The 21580-nt window shown below is 38.4% G+C and overlaps 1 protein-coding gene across 1 annotated transcript in view; it reads left to right on the top strand.

Annotated features, from left to right (window-relative positions):
* The window catches only part of CTBS (chitobiase, di-N-acetyl-), a 52852-nt gene extending 37092 nt beyond the window's left edge, over nucleotides 1-15760 (top strand). The window contains exons 4-7 of the mRNA XM_006898359.1: nucleotides 4637-4808; nucleotides 12180-12277; nucleotides 12749-12910; nucleotides 15482-15760. Of these exons, the coding sequence (XP_006898421.1) occupies nucleotides 4637-4808; nucleotides 12180-12277; nucleotides 12749-12910; nucleotides 15482-15697 (648 nt within the window). The 3' untranslated portion in view covers nucleotides 15698-15760. The remainder of the gene's footprint in view (nucleotides 1-4636; nucleotides 4809-12179; nucleotides 12278-12748; nucleotides 12911-15481) is intronic.
* The last annotated feature ends 5820 nt before the right edge of the window (nucleotides 15761-21580 follow it).

Here is a 21580-nt window from a genome sequence, read left to right as displayed (position 1 = left end):
CATGCAGTGTTCCCTTGCTCTGTTCTGACGACTGCCTCCTGGTCCAAGTATAAGTTTCGCATTAGAACGATCAAGTGTTCCCATTCTTCTCAGAGTCAGCCATAGTTTGTTATGATCTACATAGTCAAATGCCTTTGCATTCTAAGTATTTGTCCATTTCTTTTAGGTTTTTATGTTTGTTTGAATATAGTTTTTCATAGCATTCCAGTGTTAGCCTTTTTATTTTAGTTGGTTCTGTTTTGATGTTGCCTGTTTCATCTTTAATTCGTATTATTTGTGTCTTTTCCTATTTCTTTTGTTAGTTTTGCTAGTGGTTTGTCGATTTTATTGACCTTTTCAAAGAACCAACAACTCTAGTTTTGTTGATGATTCAGTTGTTTTATTTTTCATTTATTTCTACTCTGATTTTTATAATTTCAGTTTTATTAGAGGGTGTCAGGTTTTCTTGATGTTCTTTTTCAATTTGTTGGAGACGTTGGTTTAGAGAGTCAATGATCATTTTTTTGTTGCTTTTTTCTTTGTTTCCTTATTGCTATAAACTGACCTTTGATTTCTGCTTTGACTGTTTCCCAGAGGTTTTGGCAAGTGATGTTTCATTGTCATTTGTTTCAAGAAATGTTTTAATTTTATTTTTTATATCTCCTAGCACCCACTCATGTTCAAGCAAGGTGTTATTCCTCTTCCAAATGTATGGGTTTTTTCTTCTTTAACCTCTTGTTATTAATTTCTAATTTTGTAGCATTGTGGCTAAGAAGATGCTTTGTATTATTTCTATGTTTTTTAATTTATTGATGCTTGCCTTGTAACCTAACATGTGATCTATTCTTAAGAACGTTCCATGCACATTGGAAAAGAAGGTATATACTGTACTTTTTTAAGGTGCATTGGCCTATAAATATATATGAGATGGAGTTGGTTTATTGTGTGGTTTAATTCTTCAGTATCTTTGTTGAGTTTCTTTCTGGTAGTTATATCTTTTCTTGAGAGTGGTGTATTGAAGTCTCCAACTACTATAGTAGTGTTGTCTATTTCCTTTTTCAGCTTTGTTAATATTTGTTTTATATATTTTACAGGTCTTTCATTTGATGCATAGATATTCATTATTGTTATGTCCTCTTGTTCTATTGGCCCTTTAAGCATTATTTAGTGGCCTTCCTTGTCCTTTGTGATGGCTTTTACAGTGAAACTTATTTTATCAGAGATTAATATCACTACTCCTGCTTTTTTTCCCCCTTTTCTTTTGGTTGCCATTTGCTTGGTATATTTTCCTCCACCCTGTTATTTTTAGTCTTTCTTTATCTTCCTTTTTAGGTGTATCCCTTGTAGATAACATATTAATGAATTTTGGTTTTTTATCCAATCTGCTACTCTTTTTCTCGTCAGTGGTGCATTTAAACCATTCACATTCAGTGTGTTTACTGAGAGGCAAGATTTTATTACTATCATTTTGTTGAGTTCTTTTTGGTGTTGTTGCTAGTTACTTAGGTCCATCCTGGTTTCTGTGGCACTTCTGTAAGAAGGACATCTCTCAGTGTTTCCTGCATTGCTGGTCTTGTTTTTACAAACTGCCTTAGGTTCCGTTTTTCTGGGAACATCTTGATCTCTTCTTCATACAGTTGTATTCTTTGAATGTTTGATATATGTCATTCCACTATCTTCTTCCTCACATGGTTTCTTCTGAGAAATTGGCACTTAATCTTATCTTTTTTCCCTTATAGGTTACTTTCTGTTTCTCCCTTGCTGCTTCCAGAATTATCTCCTTATCTTTGGTCCTTGCAAATTTGATTTGACTATGATATGCCTTCGTGTTTTTCTTTTGGGGTCTATTCTATTTGTTGTTCTTGAATAAATATATATATTTTTTTCTTCTAGTTATTTTCCAAAAGTTTTTCAGTGCCTTAACTTCCTGTTCTGGTTTCAGTGCTTCTTCCTGTTCTGGGATTCTGATGGTGTGCATGTTATTTCTCTTGATAGTGTCCCACATTATTCTTATATTTTCTTCTTTTTCCTTATTTTTTTATTCTCTTTTATCACCCTAGCATATCCTTGGACAATTCTATCTTCTATTTCACTGGTTCTGTGTTCCTTCTCCTCAACTCTATTCATGTGTCCCTCCATCATGTTGACAGCATCTGAAACCTTGTACTTCATATTTTAGATCATGGTTTGTTTTGGTTTTTTGTTTGTTTTTCCAGTGCCTCTAATGCCTCATTAATTTCATCTGCATTGTTTTGTTTTTTTTTAAGCTCCTGATTTTTGCTTGCAGTGTCTTGTAATTCTTTAAGTTTGTTCCCCCTGGCCCCCTGAAAATATTCAATCATTGTTCTTTTGAATTCTGTGTCAGAAAGTTCCATCAGACTTTCTGGCTTCAGGAAATACATTGCTACTGTGTTTTGGGGTGTGATATCTTGCTTTGGGCTTGTGTGGGGCGTAAGGTAGCCTGCTTCTTTTGGGATATTGCTGTGGTAGAGTTTTTTGTTCCTGAGGCAATAGCTGGTTCTTGGCTTGATGTCACTGCTTCAGAAGAAGGTTGGGCAGGCAAACAAGTAGATGCACATAGGGTGGGTGCATACACAAACACACGCTTGGGCAGGGAGTGGGGAAGATGCACATGAAGATGCACACAGTAGGGGTGTGTTTGGGAGACCTGAATGGAAAACCAAGAAGCCTTGGTTTTCGCCTCGAGTACTGAGTCTGCCACCCCAGTTGAGCTCCAAGCTGTCTCACTCCTTTCTGCTTAAGGTGATGGGGTCCCACAATTGGTCCAGCAATCAGTTGTGATTCCCCCTTAGTATCTCACTCAATTTCCTGCTGTCATGCTTGCTCCTGGCAGGTGGGTTCCACTGTGGCTCCCTGCCTGTTTCCTCCTGCAGCTCACTGCTCACCACTGTGGCTTGCGGTACCCCACTGAGGCTTGCTACACTCTGCTGATGCTTGCTGCACCCTGCCAATGCTTGCAGCTCCCACAGCTCTCAAATGTCTGCATTGAGCCACAGCAATGTTTTGAGAATCACCTATATATTTATGCTCCTAGCCTCAGGTCTGACAGCAATTTGTTCCCCAAAGTACCTGAGTGACCAAGGAGAAAGCCTGTTGTTCCCTTCTTGACATGGTTTCTCACCTCCATCGAGGAACCCAGGACCTCCCTGTTGCCTGAGCTAAGGGGTACTGTGTGGTCAAGCCAGACAGCAGTTTGTTCCCCAAAGTACCTGCTTGTTTCTGGCGAGTAGGTCCCACAGTGGATTGGCTGGTGGCTTCTGGCCGGGACACAGCTGGAGGCTTCTGCTGGGGCCCACTGCTTGCTGCTCCTGTGGCTTCCAAACAAATTATTTTAATAAAATTTCTAACTCAAATTCCTACTGTCCGCATCACACTTTGTCAGTCTCTGCATGCCACATAGGTGTCTCTGGTGGCTCTCCAGCTCCTTACGCTGTTTCATCTGCCACCACCATCTTGGTTCTATATTCGTGTGATATTTTATGAGTTGTTTTTCAATATTGTGTAATACTTAATTGTATGAATGTACCACAGTTTTTCTATCTATTCACTTGTTGACGGACACTTGGGTTGTTTCTATCTCTTTACTGTTGTGAGTAATGAAGCAATAAACTAGGGTGTGTATATACCTCTTTGAGCCATGGCTCTGGTTTCTTTAGAGTATATTCCCAGTAGTGGAGTTACTGGGTCCAATGGCATTTTTGTTCCAACTTTTTGAGAAAGTTTCAGATTGTCTTCCATTTTACATTTCCATCAGCAGTGAATAAGAGTTCCAATCTCTCCACAGTCTCCTCAGCCTTTGTTGTTTGCTGCCCTATTGAACTTTGCTATTGCTGCTGATGTGAGATAATATCTCATAGTTGGATTAAAGCATATTATCTTTACTGCTCAGAAGAGATTTCTGCCTAAACCAACTTGGAAGAGACCCACAAGTGAAATTGTGAGGAAGAGAATCTGTAAAACTGGATGGCAGTCAGTTTATAAAGGTCCATTTGGACAAAGCCCAGCATAATAATGTAGAACATAAGGATGAAACTTTTTCTGCTGTGTATAAGAAGCTCACAGGCAAGGATGCTAATTTTGAATTCCCAGAGTTTCAGTTGTAAACAAAATTATTAAATAAAGGTATTGTTCAAAGAACAAAAAAACCCTTATAGGGTTTTTTTTGTGTGTGTGTGTACCTTGAGTTTTTAACATAATAGGTTAATAAATAACTATGGGTTATAAGTATGTTAGAGGTTTGTGTTAGGTGTACAGGAGGCCAAGGAGGAGAATGAAGAATTCAAAGAATGCACATGTCGACAAGAAGAATGAATGGCCTTGCCCACCTGGCAGAACTAACTGATGAACCATAAATCACAATGAAATGTCCTTCCCTTCCCTCCCTAAAGACCCTGTGATAAAAACCCTCCCCAATACACTCAAAGTGTGACTTCCTCCTTCTGCATCTTCAGAAAGAAGAACTTCATCCAGGAGCCCCCCTAATAAAGCTGCTTTTAAATTTTCTATCTTGTTCTTTGATTTCTTAAGTCCACAGCCTAATAGTTAATAACCTGGAAGGTGTTTATAATCAAGAAAACACTTGACATAATCTGCAGATTTGATCATGTTACATTAAATGAGATGTGTTTTTCCACAGGTAACCTTTGATGTAGCTTGGTCTCCAAAGTATATAGATAGAAGATGCTATAACTACACTGGAATTGCAAATGCTTGTGACTTTGTTTTTGTAATGTCATACGATGAGCAAAGTCAGATCTGGTCAGATTGTGTTGCAGCAGCCAATGCTCCATATAATCAGACATTAACTGGTAAGAGCCCACAACAATTATTATGTATTAATAATATTAATCCCATCACCTCAAATATTAATAAAGCTTTTCAGTATTTGTAATTTATTTGTATGCATTTTTATTGTGATTTGAGTAAAAGTTTACAGAGCAAATATATTTTTCATTCATACACATTTTGTTCTATAACATTAATTTCCATGCCCACAGTATAATCACACTTTCTCACTCCCTTCCTGTAATTCTGATTTCCATTACTCTTTTGAAGTTTTAAACTGAAAGTTGGCTCACTCTCTCATCCTGTCTTTAGGAACTATGCAAGATGATTCTATCTAGATGATAACCTTTCCTTGTTGTTGTTGTTGTTGTTGTTATGTGTTGTCGAGTTACTTGTGACTCATAGCAACCCAATGTACAATATCTGCAACCTGCTCTATCCTGTGCCAACTTTATTATCTCTGATTCACCTACCCTCATTACCCCAGTAAAGCCATCTTCTTGATAGTCTTCCCCTCTTTCTCCATCCCTCCACCATTCCAAGCATGATGTCCCTCTCCAAGGACTGACCCCTCCTTGCAACATGCCCAAAGTATGTCAGACAAAACCTCAGAATCATTGCCTTTAAGGAGCAGCCTCATTTCAGCCTCTCTAGGATGAACCTTTTTTGTTCTCCTGGCAGTCCATGGTTTATTCAACATTCTTCTCCAGCACACAGCTCAAAGGCATCAATTCTTTTTTCTCTCATCCTTAGTCATTGTCTACCTCTCTGATGCATAGCAAGCAATTTTGAAGATTGGCCCGGATCAGGTGCGCATTAGTCTCCAGACTGTCATTACTCTTCCATACTCTAGAGAGGTCCCTGACAGTCAACTTTTCCAATTCAATTCGTCTCTTGATTTCCTGGCTTCTGGTATCAAGAGTGTTGATTGTTAGAGCAAAGCATGCTAAAGCTGTTAACAATCTCATTCTTTTCACCATCTATCATAATGCTGCCAATTGGCCCAGTGGTGAGACTCTTTGTCTTCTTGATGTTGAGCTTTAATCCATATTGAAGGCTGCAGTCCTTGACCTTCTGCAGCAAGCGCTTCAGGTCCTCAGTTTCAGCAAGCAGGGTTTTGTCATCTGCATAATGCAGACTATTGATGAATCTTCCCCCAATCCTGATGCCATGTTCCTTCTCATACAGTCCAGCCTCCCGAATGATCTGTTTTGCATATAGATTGGAGAGGTTTGGAGACAGAATACATCCCTGGCATACACCTTTCCCAATTTTGAACCATGAATAAGCTTCCAGATTGAGTTATGCTGGGAAACAGTAGTGGCATCCACTTCCTAAAACTAGGTGCCTCTGGAAACTCTACAAACTCTCTAAATTTTTTATATTCTCTAAACTCTTTAAATGCACGGAAATTATGGTAGTTATAGAACAGAATTGTGTACAGAAATTATGTCAGTCATAGAACAGAGTTTAGGTCTTTTGTACCAAGATTATTCTCAAGTCATATTCAACTTGATGACACTTAACGATTGCGAAGTGACACTAGTGCTGTTATATCTGGAGGAACACTTTTCTACTTTGTACATCACTCTTTGTCAATGTGCAGTATGAAGTAACCTGAGTTGCTGTCATGCTCCGCCTTGTGCCATTGGGGTATCAAATACCAGAATTGTTTCCTAATGTGGACAGTGTTTGGTGGAACTCCCAGTTGTAAAACAGGTTTGGAAGTAGGTGTGGCATCCACTTCCTAAACCTCATGCCTCTGGAAACTCTATGAACTTGGGGAAATGAGAACAGTTGTGGAGAGGCATTAGGTCTTTTGTTCATAGAGTCACTATGAGTTGTGCTGTACTTGACGGCAATCAACAAATAGCAACAACAGTGTCTCCTTACTCTGTTCTGACTACAGCCTCCTGGCCCTAGTATAGGTTTCACATAAGCAAAATCAAATGTTCTGGGATTCCCATTCTTCTCAGAGTCAGTTTGTTATGATCCACACTGTCAAACGCCTTTGCATAGTCAATGAAACACAGATATACATTCCTCTGGTACTTTCTGCTTTCTGCCAAGATCCATCTAACATTATCTGTAATGTCCCTAGGACCATGGCCTCTTCTAAAACCAGCCAGCCTGCCTATCTGGCAGTTCTCTGTTGATGTACTCTTCCAGTCCAGTCATTTTTGCATAATTTTCAGCAGAATCTTGCTTGCATGCGATATTAATGAGCTTGTTCAATGATTTCTGCACTCTGTTGGGTCACCTTTCTTTGGAATGGAAAAAAATATAGATCTTTTCCGGACAGTTGGCCAGGTGGTTGTCCTCTAGATTTCTTAGCTTTTTATAATATTAGTCTTACAGGATTAATAAGTAGTCTTTCCTTAGGATTAATATTAATGTTTCTTTAGCTTTTTATATTAGTCTTACAGGATAGTCCTTTTGTGACTGGCTTAATTTATTAGGAAAATGCCCTCTAGAGTCATCCATGTTATGCAGTGTTTTGTGAATTCTTTATCGGTTTTTATTGTTGTATAATACTCCACTGTGTGTATTTATATACCTTTTCATACAGGGAAGCTAAATCCTAGCGTTACTGAATGCAAGGAGTTCTTTCCACAGTTGATTGCCAGCAAGACAGATGGATTGCAATATCCATAAGCAGTTTATTACAGATCTGGGAAGACAATGAGATTCCCCTCAATACTACCTCTCTTTCTGGGAATGGTCATTAGGTTTTTATATTTGAGTTAGACTTTTGTTAGTTAAATTTACAGAATTTTTACATTTGAAAAGAACAGTTACAGGGAGCTCTGGTGGACTAGTGGCACGAAGCTGTGCTGCAATCTTGAAGGTGTATGGTTTGAATCCACCAGATGCTCTGCTGGAGAAGGAGAGGCAATATCCTCATGTGCTAGTTGGATCCATTCAATGGTGCACAAGTTAAAAAAAAAAAAAAGAAAGAAGAAAGGTAAAGAACAGTTGCTAATAAACAGGCACCTTATAAAATAGTTAACATATGACTGAGAAAAACAGGTTTGAAAAACAGAGTCTGGAACAAGACTCAATGTTCAGGTTACCCATAGGAAAGGGAGAAAACCTGGAGAGAACAAACTTGTGAGTTACAAAGAGAAGGTATTTCAGAATTGTTACTTACTGGTATAGTAGAGGAGATGGAAGTTTCACATACACAATTTTATGGGCTTAATTTAAGGCTACTTCTGGTGCTACTTTAATTAAGAGCAAGGCTAAGACAACCCTTGATTATACTAGAGATGTGTTTCCTGACAGGGTTCGATTGTTGACTTCATTCCTATTGCCACTGTGAAGGTTTTCAGAAACTCAAACTTGATCTTTATTACTTCAGATTATTTCTTATGATCTTTCCAAGCATGGCCTATAAGAGACTCCTATCTGTGTATTCTGGGCTTTAAGAAAAAAATTACTTGTGCAGACAGTCTTGTTTTAAGAGCAGACTATCTTAACTGGCCAGATATACATATGAAGAATTACTTTTTCTTCTAATTTTTTATTCAAGTATTCCAGGGTCAGAGTTTCAGGAAGAACTAGTTTTTAGGCCTTTCGGAGACCTTGAACAGTCCATGTTGCCTGTGGTCTTTGGTGTGTTCTTGAGGAAGGCAATGGGATAACAGAAGTCACTGACAAACCAGATTGAACTTCCTCCCACTCTGGCCCTTTTGGTCCTCTTCAGATAAATCAGCAAGCTGTCATCCTTCCAACTGGAAGACAGTTCTTCTAAAGAAGGCCCTCCCGAGGACTTTGGATAGGCCTTCTTCTAGTGTCCTTGTGCTTTTTGTAATATATATTCCCTCTTGTCTCTATCTGGTCTCCTTTTTCCTTTTGGGATTTTTTTCTTTGGGTCCAATCATCTTACCTTCGGTGGTATTTCCAAAGACAGCATTATCTGGAGGTGTTTGGCATTCTCAGTTGTTGAATATCTCGGGTATGATGTTGACCATGTTGAGTTGAGTTTGTGTCAATGGCTCAGTTTATCTTTTGTAGTATCCTCCTAATGTCAGGGATGCTCTGGGAAACAAAAGTCAGGTTAATCATTAAGACTCTAGCACTTTTCTGAGCCAAGGTCCATGTGCTTACAGAAAGCTTGATGCAGCTTTTGAAAAACTGGAAAAAGCTGGAAAGGATTTCCACTTGGTTGCTGCAGAATGGCTCCAGTCATTTTCAGGCTTGGAGCTTCCTTTCTTCTTCTTGGCCTTAGAGACTATACTTTTTGTGTTCCCCCTGCCACAGGCTTCTGCCATTGGGATCCTAATTAGGCTTAGTGAAGCAATTGTTTTCAAATAATCTCCATGAAGGCAAGCTGCTACTATTTGTTTTTCTCATCACCAGCCAGAAGCTGGGTTTAAAAAGTTGAATCTGCTCACTTAGCAAAGAAAATAGTGATTATTAAGTTTGTTATTTTAGTAGTCATCTTAATAGGAAGAGGCTGAAATTTTTATTTTTATTTTTTTCTCACTTTGATCTGAGACAGAGAGAAAAGAGAATGTTCTTCGTAAGATCTTTGGGTTGCCCATACAGATTAGCGAGCCTCTGGCATTGTTCTGAGCAGCCCTGGCTGAAAGGATATGAGGTGAAAAAAAATTTATCAAAGCTGCTTTTCCTCAGTTCATCTGGTGAGTGACACTTACTTTAGGTATTTACTATTAAGTGTCACTGGCATATAAAAAAATCACTGGCTTGATTTGATCTGGAAATGTATGCCTTCTTTCTTTTTGCCTTCATTGAGCAAGTGCCTTTTACATTTTCATTTTTATGGTATAGAATATTAAAGGCCAATGTACACAGATCTTACTCAATTTATTTGACCTCTGGTGAAATAATGTTACTTGCTGGATAATTAAGTATCTTTACGTTTTCTTTTCACCACAACCTAAATAACATAAAAATGCTAAATTTTTACTGAAATTAAAAAAAATATTCTTTTGGCTAAGGATAATATTAGCAAACAGGCCAAACGTACAGAATTCTTTTCTAACAGACTTTTTACCAAATTGGAAACTTTTGTTCTTACTCTTGAGCAGTGATCTAAAATGAAATGAACAATGAAAAAAAAGTGTTAATACATGTGCAGTCCTTAGATGTGGTACAGTTACGCAATCATCAGATATAATAACAATACAACTTTTACTCAGATAAAGTACAAGTTTTACTCAGCAAATACAACTTCCACCCATCAGATACAACACAAATTTTACTCATGAAATACAATATCTACTCATCAGATACAGCACAAATTTTGTTCACTAACTACAACTTCTGTTCATCAGATACAGCACAAATTTATCTCATTAAATACAATGGAACTTCCACTCATACAATCAGATCTGATAAAAGCAGGCATCAAACAAAGTGCTCTATAAGGAACAAAGAGCGGAGAGGAGCTACTTCCACCCCTACAAAATGAAGAATGGAGAGCTTCTGAGGTTCCTGTCTAAAGTATAACAGAAACCAACATAGGCACAACTGTGCAACAGATACAGATAACCAGAAAACAAGCACCTTAGTGCAACAGGCACAGCTAGAGTTCTCATTTTTACTCTTACAGATTTGGAGTGTGTGACTCCCTCAACCTACACACCCAGATTGGAGTGGACACCAATCCACTCACCCAGATTTGAGTGGGCAGCTCATGCCATCCCACTCCCAAGTTGGAGTGAGCGACTCACGTCAACTCACTCCCAGTTAGCCGGCTATCAGGCACACAGGTGCATTCCCCAGGGATGGCCAAAATTGACAGAAATTTTATTAAGGGATCAGTTCTAGATAAAGTACATGGATTTGTGAAGGCAATGGAGGATGCTAAGAGTTGATCTCTCAAAGGTCTTTTGAGACAAAAGGTCTCAGTGGTGCCTTTGGACATTTGAGATACCTGCTTTTGGGGTCCTCCTATCCACAAGATTCAGAATCCCCCAGCAAGCAAAGAGAAAAAGTTGTTTTTATTTACCAGGTGAGTCTGAAGGTCCCTTTGTGGTCGCCAAAATGTTACTGAAGCAAGGGGTTCTTTCAGTAGTCAATTGCCAATGAGACAAATTGATTGTAATATCCAAATGCACTTTATTACAGATCTGGGAGGACAGTGAGTGGGCCTCAAAGACTGCCTCCCTGTCTGGGAGAGGTCATTAGGCTTTTATACTAGGGTGAGACACCAACTCACTTAACAATGCACTTTTGTTAGTAAAATAAAAAAATTTCTACATCTGAAAGAAAACCATTCACACATAGATACCAGTAAACAGGCAACCTATAAACTTGTTACCATACAACAGAAAAACAGGTTTTGGAAAGGTAAGAGTCAATTCAGGACTTCCTTTCCTGGAACCAGGCAGATTAAGTTACAGTTTACCTATGACTCAGAAAAACAGCTTCAAAGAGATAACCAGTGATCTAGGAGATGCATCTCCTCTTCTGGTAAACAGATTAAAGAAAGGAATCTTAGAATCCTAAGGTCAAGCAACTAGCCTTGCAGGCTGGAGAAAACTAATGTCAGTTTTATAACTAGGTAAGTATAGATCCATAACTGATACGTACATAGAGAATTCTAAACTTATCAACACCACCCCATCAGACCCAACTGAAACATGCTAAAACCAGACTTCTCTTTATCTGATCACCACTCACAATTATATCTCATGAAGTTATGAGTCAAGGTGACCCTAGTTCAGTGAAATTACATACACAGTGGCAAATTAGCAATACAAATGATAAAGGTTTGTTAAAGTAATAAGACAGAAGCATAGCTAGTGAAAGGTAGGCTACACAAAAGAGTTAAAGTGAAAAAGACAAGAGAAAGGGGGTAAAGGGCCTGTGCAAAGATAAATGTAAACCTAACAACATGCAGAAAAGGAGATGAAAGCTTGGACCCCAGGTTGGTTGTTGTTGTTACGTTACTGTCTCCTGAGACTTGGTAGTAGTGCAGCCTACCTGGCTCTTGTGTCCCACCTGGGCTAGGGAGGGAGCAGATTACTGGTTCCTGCTGAAATAACTATGACATTGATGCAAATGTAATAATTTCCTTCCTGTTTCCTGAGAGACTCCTCTATGAGAGTGAATGAACCAGGTAGCAATTCCAGCCTTTAACACCAATCAGCACAATTTCCTTCTGCATTGTCTTCTTTGATTAACTTTTAAGAGTTTTTAGTTTCTGTTTCATTTCACTTATTTTGGATCATTTTTATCCAAAAAGTCTTTTATTTAAAAGATAAGGAATTTATTGTTTTAAACCTTAACTTCTCTCTTAGAGGGACATCATATTAGCATTTTGCATAAATTATACCCAAATGTTTAGATTCTAAGTGGCTGCAAAATAAATATATTAGATTTATAAAGAGGGAATGATCTGATTTTTTTCCGGTCATATTTAGGATATGAAGACTATATAAAGATGGACATTCATCCTAAGAAACTTGTAATGGGTGTACCCTGGTATGGTTATGATTATACTTGTCTGAATCTATCTGAGGTATGAACTGGTTATGTGCTATGATGTAATTTTTACATTTCTGTTATATGCTCTAAAAATTGTTTTATTATACTAGAAAAATACAAGCTTCGTTTAGCATTTCTTGAAATAGTTTGTTATTAAGAAGTAAATAACTTATCTTTAGTTGTTTAGTCCCATTAATGCTTCTAAATATATTCTTTTTAATGAATTTTTTTCATTTTCTTATATTACTCTGATTTATTTACAAAGTTTGAATACATATTTTCACAAAAGATCCTTCCCATTTCTTTTACCCCACCCACCCGCTGAATTGTGCAACTTGTATGTGAATGTCATGTAATTTTATTTCATAATGAAATTTAAGTTTTTCTATTTATAACATACTTTCTTTCCCCAGAAATAACTTTTTTATAATATTTTGTCTTCATTCTTAAAATTTGCAGAGCTAATCATTAATAGTTTATAACATGCTCATTTTTGCATTTTTAGGATGATGTTTGCACTATTGCAAAAGTCCCTTTCCGGGGTGCTCCTTGTAGTGACGCTGCCGGACGCCAGGTGCCCTATAAAGTGATCATGAAACAAGTAAACAGTTCTGTTTCTGGAAGCCAATGGAATAAAGATCAGCAGGCTCCGTATTATAATTATAAAGTAAGATTTTTCAGAAGTTATGATGTTTATTCTATTTTCTTAGTTGATATTTTTATAATTTGATATAAGAATTTGTATTAGTTTTATTTTAGGGCATAATATGTAGATGGCTATTTACTTGAGTAAACTTACCACTGAATGTGTGCAAACAGGAATTTTAGTTCCTTGGGGAAGAATTCTAGTTATGCTAATAGTAGACATGGCTAGGCTTAAGTTATTTGCTATTTTAGATCATACTGTACAATGTTATCAGGAGAGGCCAGTCATTGGAAAAGACAGCATGCTTGGAAGAGTAAAGGGTCAGGGAAGGAGAGGAAGACTCTCAACTATACGCATATCATAGACAATTTCCTTTAATGGTTAATAATTATATTATTATGACTGATAGTTTTCTCAAAGGGCTTGATCCAAAATAGGTTTCAAATAGGTTTAAAAAAACCCTGTATTTCAAAGTAGCCTAAATTATGATGAGGCTTTTACATGGAGTATAGTGAGGTTGTGAATCATAGACTTTACAGTGGAAAAATTACATCATTTGTAGGTTATTTCACAGTTCAAATTATATGCTACCAAAGGACAAATTATAATAAATGGTAACTATTAAAGATACATAAATAATACAAAAGAAACTTGAAAAATACAGGAAATGAGTAGCATTTCTATCAGTTGTTGTTTGAAAACTAGGAGTTGCTATAAAAGAGTCTTAGTCACAAATACAACAATGACAAAAGAGGCCAAAAAAAATGATAATTTTTCTAATTCAGCACAGTAAAATATTTTTTCACCCCTCAAAAATCCATAACTCACAATCTTTACACTTACTTTCGATGAAGTAACTTACAATGTTTGGTGCCATGGAGTTAAATACAACTCACAGTGTCCCTGTAAACAATAGATCAAATCTTTGCCCTCTCCTGAGCCATCTCATGATCTCCGCCTTGGGAGCCCATTGTTGTAGTCACTGGATCAACCCATCTTGTCGAGGGTCTTCTTCTCTTTTGCTGAACTTCTCACTTTTTCAGCGTGATGGTTTTTTCTAAGCACTGGTATTTCCTGATGACGTATCCACTTAAAGTTGCTGTTGTTAGATGCCATCAAGTTGGGTACAACTTACAGTGATCGTATAAATGACAGATTTGAATTAAGTCCTATCCTGCACCATCTTCATCATCTCTGACACACTTATCCCCATTGTTTCAGTCACTGTGTCAGTTGAGGTTGAGAGGCTTCCTCTCTTTCATTGATCCTCTACCTTTCCAAGCATTATGTCCTCTCTGAGGAATAGCTTTTCCAAGCAGCATGCCCAATGTATACGAGACAAAGCTTTGTCATCTTTGTCTCCAAGCATTACTGAGGCTTCTCTTTTTCTAAGATATATCCCTTTGTTATTTTGGCAGTCTGAAGGATAGATATTCTGTCCTCCACTCCAAAATCACTGCTCAAAGGCATCAATTCTTCTCTCTTCCTTATTCACTATCCAAATCTCAGATGCTTAGCAGATGATTAAAAATACTATGGCCTGAGTCAGGCACACCTTAGTCTTTAAACTGACATTATTTCTCCTCAGAAATGTGGAGAGGTCATTGACAACAGATTTGTCCAAAGCAATACATTTCCTAATATCGTGACGGCTTGTACCAAGCGTGTTGATTGTGGATGCAACTGAAATGAAATCATTGACAACTTTACTCTTTTCTTTATGATGATGCTTATTGGCCCATTGGTGAAGAGTTTTGTTTCCTTAAAATGGAATCCATATTAAAGGCTGTAGTCTTTAATCTTTTGTAGCAAATGTTTCAAGTCCTCCTCACTTTCAACAAGCAAGGTTGTGCCATCTGCATAAACACAGGCTGTTGATGAGTCTTCCTCTGATCTCAATATCACATTTACCACATTCTTCTTTACAGAGTCTAGCTTCTCAAGTGTTTTGCTCAGTGTACAGATTAAATAGGTATGGAGAAAAGATATCATCCATGTATAGAGCAAAAGGTTCTTACAAAGACAGAGGAGGAAGAAAAGACCAAAATAGATAATAGAAAATACTTAGATACTTGATTAGATAATTACTAGGTTATAGAAGAAATATTAAGGCGATTATTATTAGATTATAGAATAAATGTTAACGTATGAGAGGGTCTTCAGTGGAGTATATTAGAAAGTCATTCATGTAACATCTCCTTTAAAGTGCCGTGTTGATGTGCCATTGAGTGGGAGCTGACTCAGTTGATCCGCTAGTGGGTTTTCAGAGGCTGTAAATCACATGGGAGGAGGTTGCCTATCCATCTCCCAAGGAGCAGCTTGTGGATTTGAACTTGGGTGCCTTTGCATTGCAGCATAGCTTCTTACCTCCAGGCCACCAGAGTTCTCCAAAAGCAGTAATATCTAGAAAGTACTATGTGTGTGTGTGTATATATATTTATTTATTTATGAAATAATAGAGGCTGGAAAGTATTATGTCATAAATTTTTATTATTAATTGAATTCTCTTTGAACTATTGGATTTAAGAAATGTATTTTCCTCTTACTGTACTGAATACTTGAATTTTTTTCCATTTACATTTATTTGCATAGGATTCTTCAGGCCATTTTCATCAAGTGTGGTATGACAACCCTCAAAGCATTTCTTTAAAAGCAGCGTATGTACAGAAGCGTGGCTTACGAGGCATCGGCATGTGGAATGCAAACTCTCTGGACTACTCTGGAGATGCTGAGGCCAGACAGCAAACTGAAGAAATGTGGAAAGTCTTGAAACCAGACCTGGGACAGAGAAGACTATCTTTTCTATGAAAATCTTTTGTCAAACTATTAAAATTTAAATAGACAAATCTTTGTAAATAGATTCAGTTTCTTAAAGTGATAAATGTATGTGTAAGTTTTAGTCGGATGGCTTTGTTGTTATGTGCCATCACGTCAATTGCAACTCACGTGAGCTTGTGACCGGTGGCTCTGAATCTTGTGCTTTCCTGTGCTGTCCTTTCCATCTCTGAGACATGTGAGCCCATTATTTGTGTCTTTGGACTCTCGATATTGTTGCTTTATCTTGTTATTATACCCCAAAAAGAGATAAAGAATTTCTTGAAGCAGTGGACCTTGCTCAAAGATAGTGGCTGACTGTATGGGGTTGAATGTGTTCTGCTCTTTGCAATTTTGACTATTATCAAGTCTCCCGCACCAGGCTCCTGGAAAAACTTGCTAACATCTCCCTAGTTTCCCATTATCTGGCTTCAACTTGCAGTCAATGTTAATTTTTAAATACATAAAATCTGGAAAGGGTTTCTTAGAATAGATATTTTTTTTTAGAAAGCTAATCTTTTAGAGTTGTTTGCTGTGTACATTATTTTTTTTTCAATTTTTAAGTGTACATTTACTCCTTTAACAAGCTGATGGAAATAATTTTTCTGCTTCCTGATTCCATGCCACACTCACATACTCTAAGGCACCTGAATTAAATTCAACGAAACCTCAACACAGTGAGTGAAGGGTTTGCTGCTGTTATAGTGTACTGTTGAGTCATAGCTGACCCTCCAGGGGGATTCAGAGCCAGTTAATCGCATGGGAAGAGATTGCCCATCCTTTTCCTACAGAGCAGCTGGTGGCCTTGAATCACGTGCCTTCAGCATCGCAATGGAAAAAAGAAAAAAAAAAGTACTCATAAAATAAGATGAAAGCTTAAGCTTAATATTTTTAATTAGTAGATTGTTATTGTTGTTGTTCTTAGGTATCATTGAGTCAAGTACGACTTATGGCGACCCTACGAACAACAGATTTGAACACTGTCCTACACTGTGCCATCCTCACACTTCCTGACACACTAGAGCCCATTGCGGCAGCCACCATGGCAATCCACCGGGTCGAGGGTCTTCTCTTTCACTGACTCTGTACCTTTCTAAGCACCATGTTCCTTTCCAAGGAATAGCCCCTCCTAGCAGCATGCCCAAAGTATGTGAGATGAAGCCTTATCATCTTTGCCTCTAAAGAGCACTCTGGCTGCACTCTTTTGTAATCTATCCTGAATTAGTAGGTTATTGTTATGTGCTGTTGGTCACCTGCAACTCAGAGCGACCATGTGTACAATAGATCGGAAACCTGCCCTGTACTGAGCCAGTCTCACTGACCCTGACACACCTACCCCCACTGCCCTTGCCACTGTATCAATCCATCTCATTCGGAGTCTTCCTTTCCTGTGCTATCCCTCCATCCTTTCAAGCACAATGTCCTTATTCAAGGATCAGTCTCTCCTGGCCACATGCACAAAGAATGTGAGACAGAGCTTCAAAATCCAAGCCTCCAAGACAGACCTATGTGTTTTCTTAGTGGTCCATGGTATGTGTATGTTCAAGACTACTCCAGCACAAAACCTCAAAGGCATCAATTCTTCTTTGTTGTTGTTAAGTACTGTTGACAACTCATAACGACACTATGAAAGAAAGACCTGAATGAACACTTGTATAACTTTCATCATTTCTCCAAGTTCGTAGAGTTTCCAGAGGCAAGCCATTTCCGAGGCAAGCTATTTCAGAGGTGGATGCCTCCTGCTTCCAAGCTTGTTTTAATTGGGGATCTCCACCAAACATTGTCCACCACAGATAACCATTATTGCATTTGGTGCATCAGTGCCACAGTGTTTAGAATCACAGCAACCACGAGTTACCTTGTTATACCAAATGGACAGACCAGTGCTATACCATTTAGAAGAATGTTTGACCAAAACCAATTAAAACCAGGCCTGAGGGCCACAGTTTAAAATCACTCACCTTTGGCTTGGTAATATTTTAATGAGACTATATAGCTGACATTTTTATGATAGGAATAACTGGATGTAGAACCTGATTTGGTGCATAGTCAAGTACCCTACCCGTGATTCAGGTGCCCTCATTATGGAAATCCATAATTTATTTCTTGCTTAGTTTCTTTATGTAGTCACTAATTTTTTTTTCTATATCTAGGTTTTCTTATTTGTAATTATATACACATTTCCCTCCCCAATGGTTCTTTTTTAAATTTGTATATCATTTTAATTTTTTAGCATATTCAATTATTTTTTAATTGAGATTTTAATGAAAGTTTATAGAGAACTTGGATCCATTCATTCATTGTTGCACATTTTCCTCCCTGGGTTATTTTTCTAAAAGAGAAATTTCCTGTAAGGAATTTTTCTAACTGTGCAGAAGTTTCTGTTCTCTTTCTCTGCAATTAAGAACATTTTGTTGTACTTCTATTAGTTTCAGCAAATCACTCACTCACTGCCATCATTGCTCATGTATTTAAGTTCCTATAAATAGATAGTAAACCTGCATGCTTGTATCCTGGAATTTCAGAAGTCCTCCCTTCCTTTCACATGGACCCCACTCCACCAAACGGAAATAACTGATCTGTTATATTACTGTTGTTGTTGTTATAATGTGTCTTTGAGTTGAATATCTATGGTTGTGGTCATGTATTTCGAGTCAGGAACAATTCATAGCTGACCATCCAGTGGGTTTCCAGAGGCAGTAAACTGCACAGGAGGAAATTGCCCATTTGGGAAAATTATAATTCCTAGTTGTTATTGTTTATAATTGCAATTGTTTTCCATAGTTAGCAAATGTTGTTGTTGTTAAGTGCCGGTGAGTCACAGGTGACTCATAACAACCCAATGAAGGAGAGTCCTCAATGCTTGGGTGCCTTTCATCCTCTCTCCAGGTTCATAGGGTTTCCAGAGGCAAGCTATTATGGAAGTGGATGCCACTCCTCCTTCCAAGCTTGTTTTAATCGGGGAGCTCCACCCTACTCTCTGTCCACATTGGGTAAGTAGGCATTAACGCATTTGACACATTAGTGTAGCAGTGTTCAGCCTCACAGCAACCACAAGCGACCGCTGTATGGCAACTTGTACACCAGGGCTATACGACCTAGAGGAATGTCTGAACAAAAACAATGAAAGGCAGGCCCGAGGGCCAAGAACTGAAAGTCGCCCACCTTTGGCTTGGTAGCATCGCTTTCTGTCCACTGGGCCAGATGATCTCTCTATGTTGATGCTATTGTTGTTAAGTGTCGTGGGGAAAACCACCTACGGAAAACTTAAGCAAGACCCACACCTCACACCATACACAAAATCCAACTCAAGGTGGATCAGGTACCTACAAGGAATGCCCAAATGCTGGCAAAGTCCTTCTGCCAGACCCCCAGTTCATCTGGCATGTCTGCTCTGGCGACCACTACGTGGGGTCAAAAGAACGCCAAAATTGCCCTGAGCCCTCAAACCTGCCATGCCTCAAGAAGCCAGAGTCCGGATTCAGCAAATAAGATGAAAAAAAAGAGATTGAGATTGTTCACAGCTTTAGTTTGCTTGGCTCCACAGTTAACACTCTTGGTACCAGTAGCCAGGAAACTAAAAGGCGCATTGCCATGGGAAAGTCTGCTGTTAGGGACCTCTGCAAAGTGTTGAAGAGCAATGGTGTCTCTCTGGTGACTAAGGTGCATTTGATACAGGCCATGGTCTTCACAACCACTTGTTATGCATCAGAGAGTTGGACAATGACCAAGGAGGATAGAAGGAAAATTGATGCCTTTGAGCTGTGGTGCTGGAGAAGAGTATTGAGAGTACCATGGACTACTAGGAAAACAAACAGATTCATCCTGGAAAGGGTTAAACTGGGTGGCTCCTTGGAGGCAAGAATTCTGAGGCTCCGTCTAACATACTTTGGACATGTTGTGAGGAGAGACCGGTCCTTAGAGAAGGACATCATGCTTGGGAGGATGGAGGGACAGCGCAGGAGAGGAAGGCCCTCTATGAGGTGGATTGATTCAGTGACTGGGATAATTGGGATGGGAGTGTCAGAGACAGTGCGATTGGCACAGGACAGAGCAGAGTTTAGGGCTGTTGTACATAGGGTCGCTATGAGTCTCAAGTGACTTGACGGCACATAACAACAACAACAACAATCTTAAAAATTAGAATAAGAAGAATTTTTATTTTTCCTCACAATTAAAAATCTGTTCTCAATTTGTAAAGTAGAGAATACAGATTCCTGTGAGAAAGAGAACTTGATGAGACTGCCTTGCATAAACAGACTCCTCTCCTACATGTGCTATGTGCAGGGGGATTGGACCAGGTCGCCACAAATGATCTGTTTTTATTGAATAATAATGACTTTTCTTCTGCCAGAACTGTGTATGTGTCACATGCACACAGCTCAGTCATTATAAATGAAAGTACTACCCAGAAGTGGTTGATGCCACTGGGTGAAGGCTTTACTTTTTTATGTCTTTTTGCTGCTAGAAATTCTGAGACACACTTGGCATATGCATTGTAGATACACATCAGTTTATTAAATATCTCTCAGTGCTAGAACTGACTGAAAGTCAAAATGTCAGGAGATATTTCTGAAGATTCTGCCTCATCATGTTAAAATACTATCTTGGTAATGGTGGCAAGAGCTTAGTGTGTGGTCTTGTTGAAAGGGTGATATTATCAGACAAGTTTGAGCAATAGAATAGAAATAATAAACCTAGAATTTAGCTCCAGATCAATATTTTTACTTAAACAAGTTATTTCTCTTCTTTGTGTCTGATTCTTTATGTTATGTGTATTGAATAGGAATGATATGTCACTTTCTCTTTAAAAAGGAATATTTCAAGATAAAAAGATGTACATCAATCATCAAATATTTATTGAGCTTACCATATGCCAGGCATATGACTTTTTTCATTCTTAATGAACGATAGTCTTGATATCTTCCCACAGCTCATCTGTTCTTCATTCATTAGTGTTCAAGGCATCAAATCTGTTCTTGAGCTGGTTTTTAAATTCAGGGGAGATAGATGGAAGATAAAACTTTGATTCTTGCAGATGTGATTTAACCTTCTTTAGCTTTAATTTGAATTTGCATATGAGTAGATGATGGTCTGTTCCACAATCAGCACCTGGCCCACTTTTCCCTGCTGATATTGAACTTCTCCAATGATTTTGTCCACAGGTGTAATCGATCTGATTCCTATGTATTCCATCAGGTGAAATCTATGTGTATAGCCTATGCTTATGTTTCTTATAAAAGGTATTTGCTATGAATAAATTATTGTGCAGAATTCTATCATTCTATACCCGGCCTCATTTCTGTCACCAAGTCCATATTTAGTGACTACTGATCCTTCTTCCTGGTTCCCAACTTTCAAACCCTGAGTACTATCAAATGACTCCCTCTCGTTTATGGGATTTAGCATGGCAGAGATCATGATGACGGCCCATGACAGGACAAAGTTCCAGTCTGTTGTTCATATGAGTCAAACTTAACTAGACAGCACCTAATAACAGCTCTTACCTTATTACTCAATAACAAAGCTCTGATAATTCTTTCTCAGGATCTCTCAGGGAATTCTGGTGGCTGAGTAGTAAGGAATTGTGCTGCCAAGCCAAAGGCAGATGCCTTGAATCCACCAGCTGCTCTGAGGGAGAAAAGATGAGAACAATCTCTTTCTGTGCAGTTTGCTGCCTCTGAAAATCTGCTGAGGGTCAGCTGAGTTGGCTTCTCTAAATTTTGGGCAGCAGCCATACTAAACAACCACCATGAACTCTGCCTCCAAGCTGGGAGATATGACTCTAGGTCACACTAGCTCTTTATTCCCAACTTTCTGAGTCTGGCTAATCCCCTTTGCTAACTCTTGATTTGCATATGAGTAATTTTTAATAAC

This window comes from Elephantulus edwardii, unplaced genomic scaffold (assembly GCF_000299155.1).
Source record: "Elephantulus edwardii isolate Elephantulus edwardi_28Jun2011 unplaced genomic scaffold, EleEdw1.0 scaffold00227, whole genome shotgun sequence".
In the NCBI taxonomy this organism is placed as follows: domain Eukaryota; kingdom Metazoa; phylum Chordata; class Mammalia; order Macroscelidea; family Macroscelididae; genus Elephantulus; species Elephantulus edwardii.
This window is presented reverse-complemented; position numbering and strand designations above follow the sequence as displayed.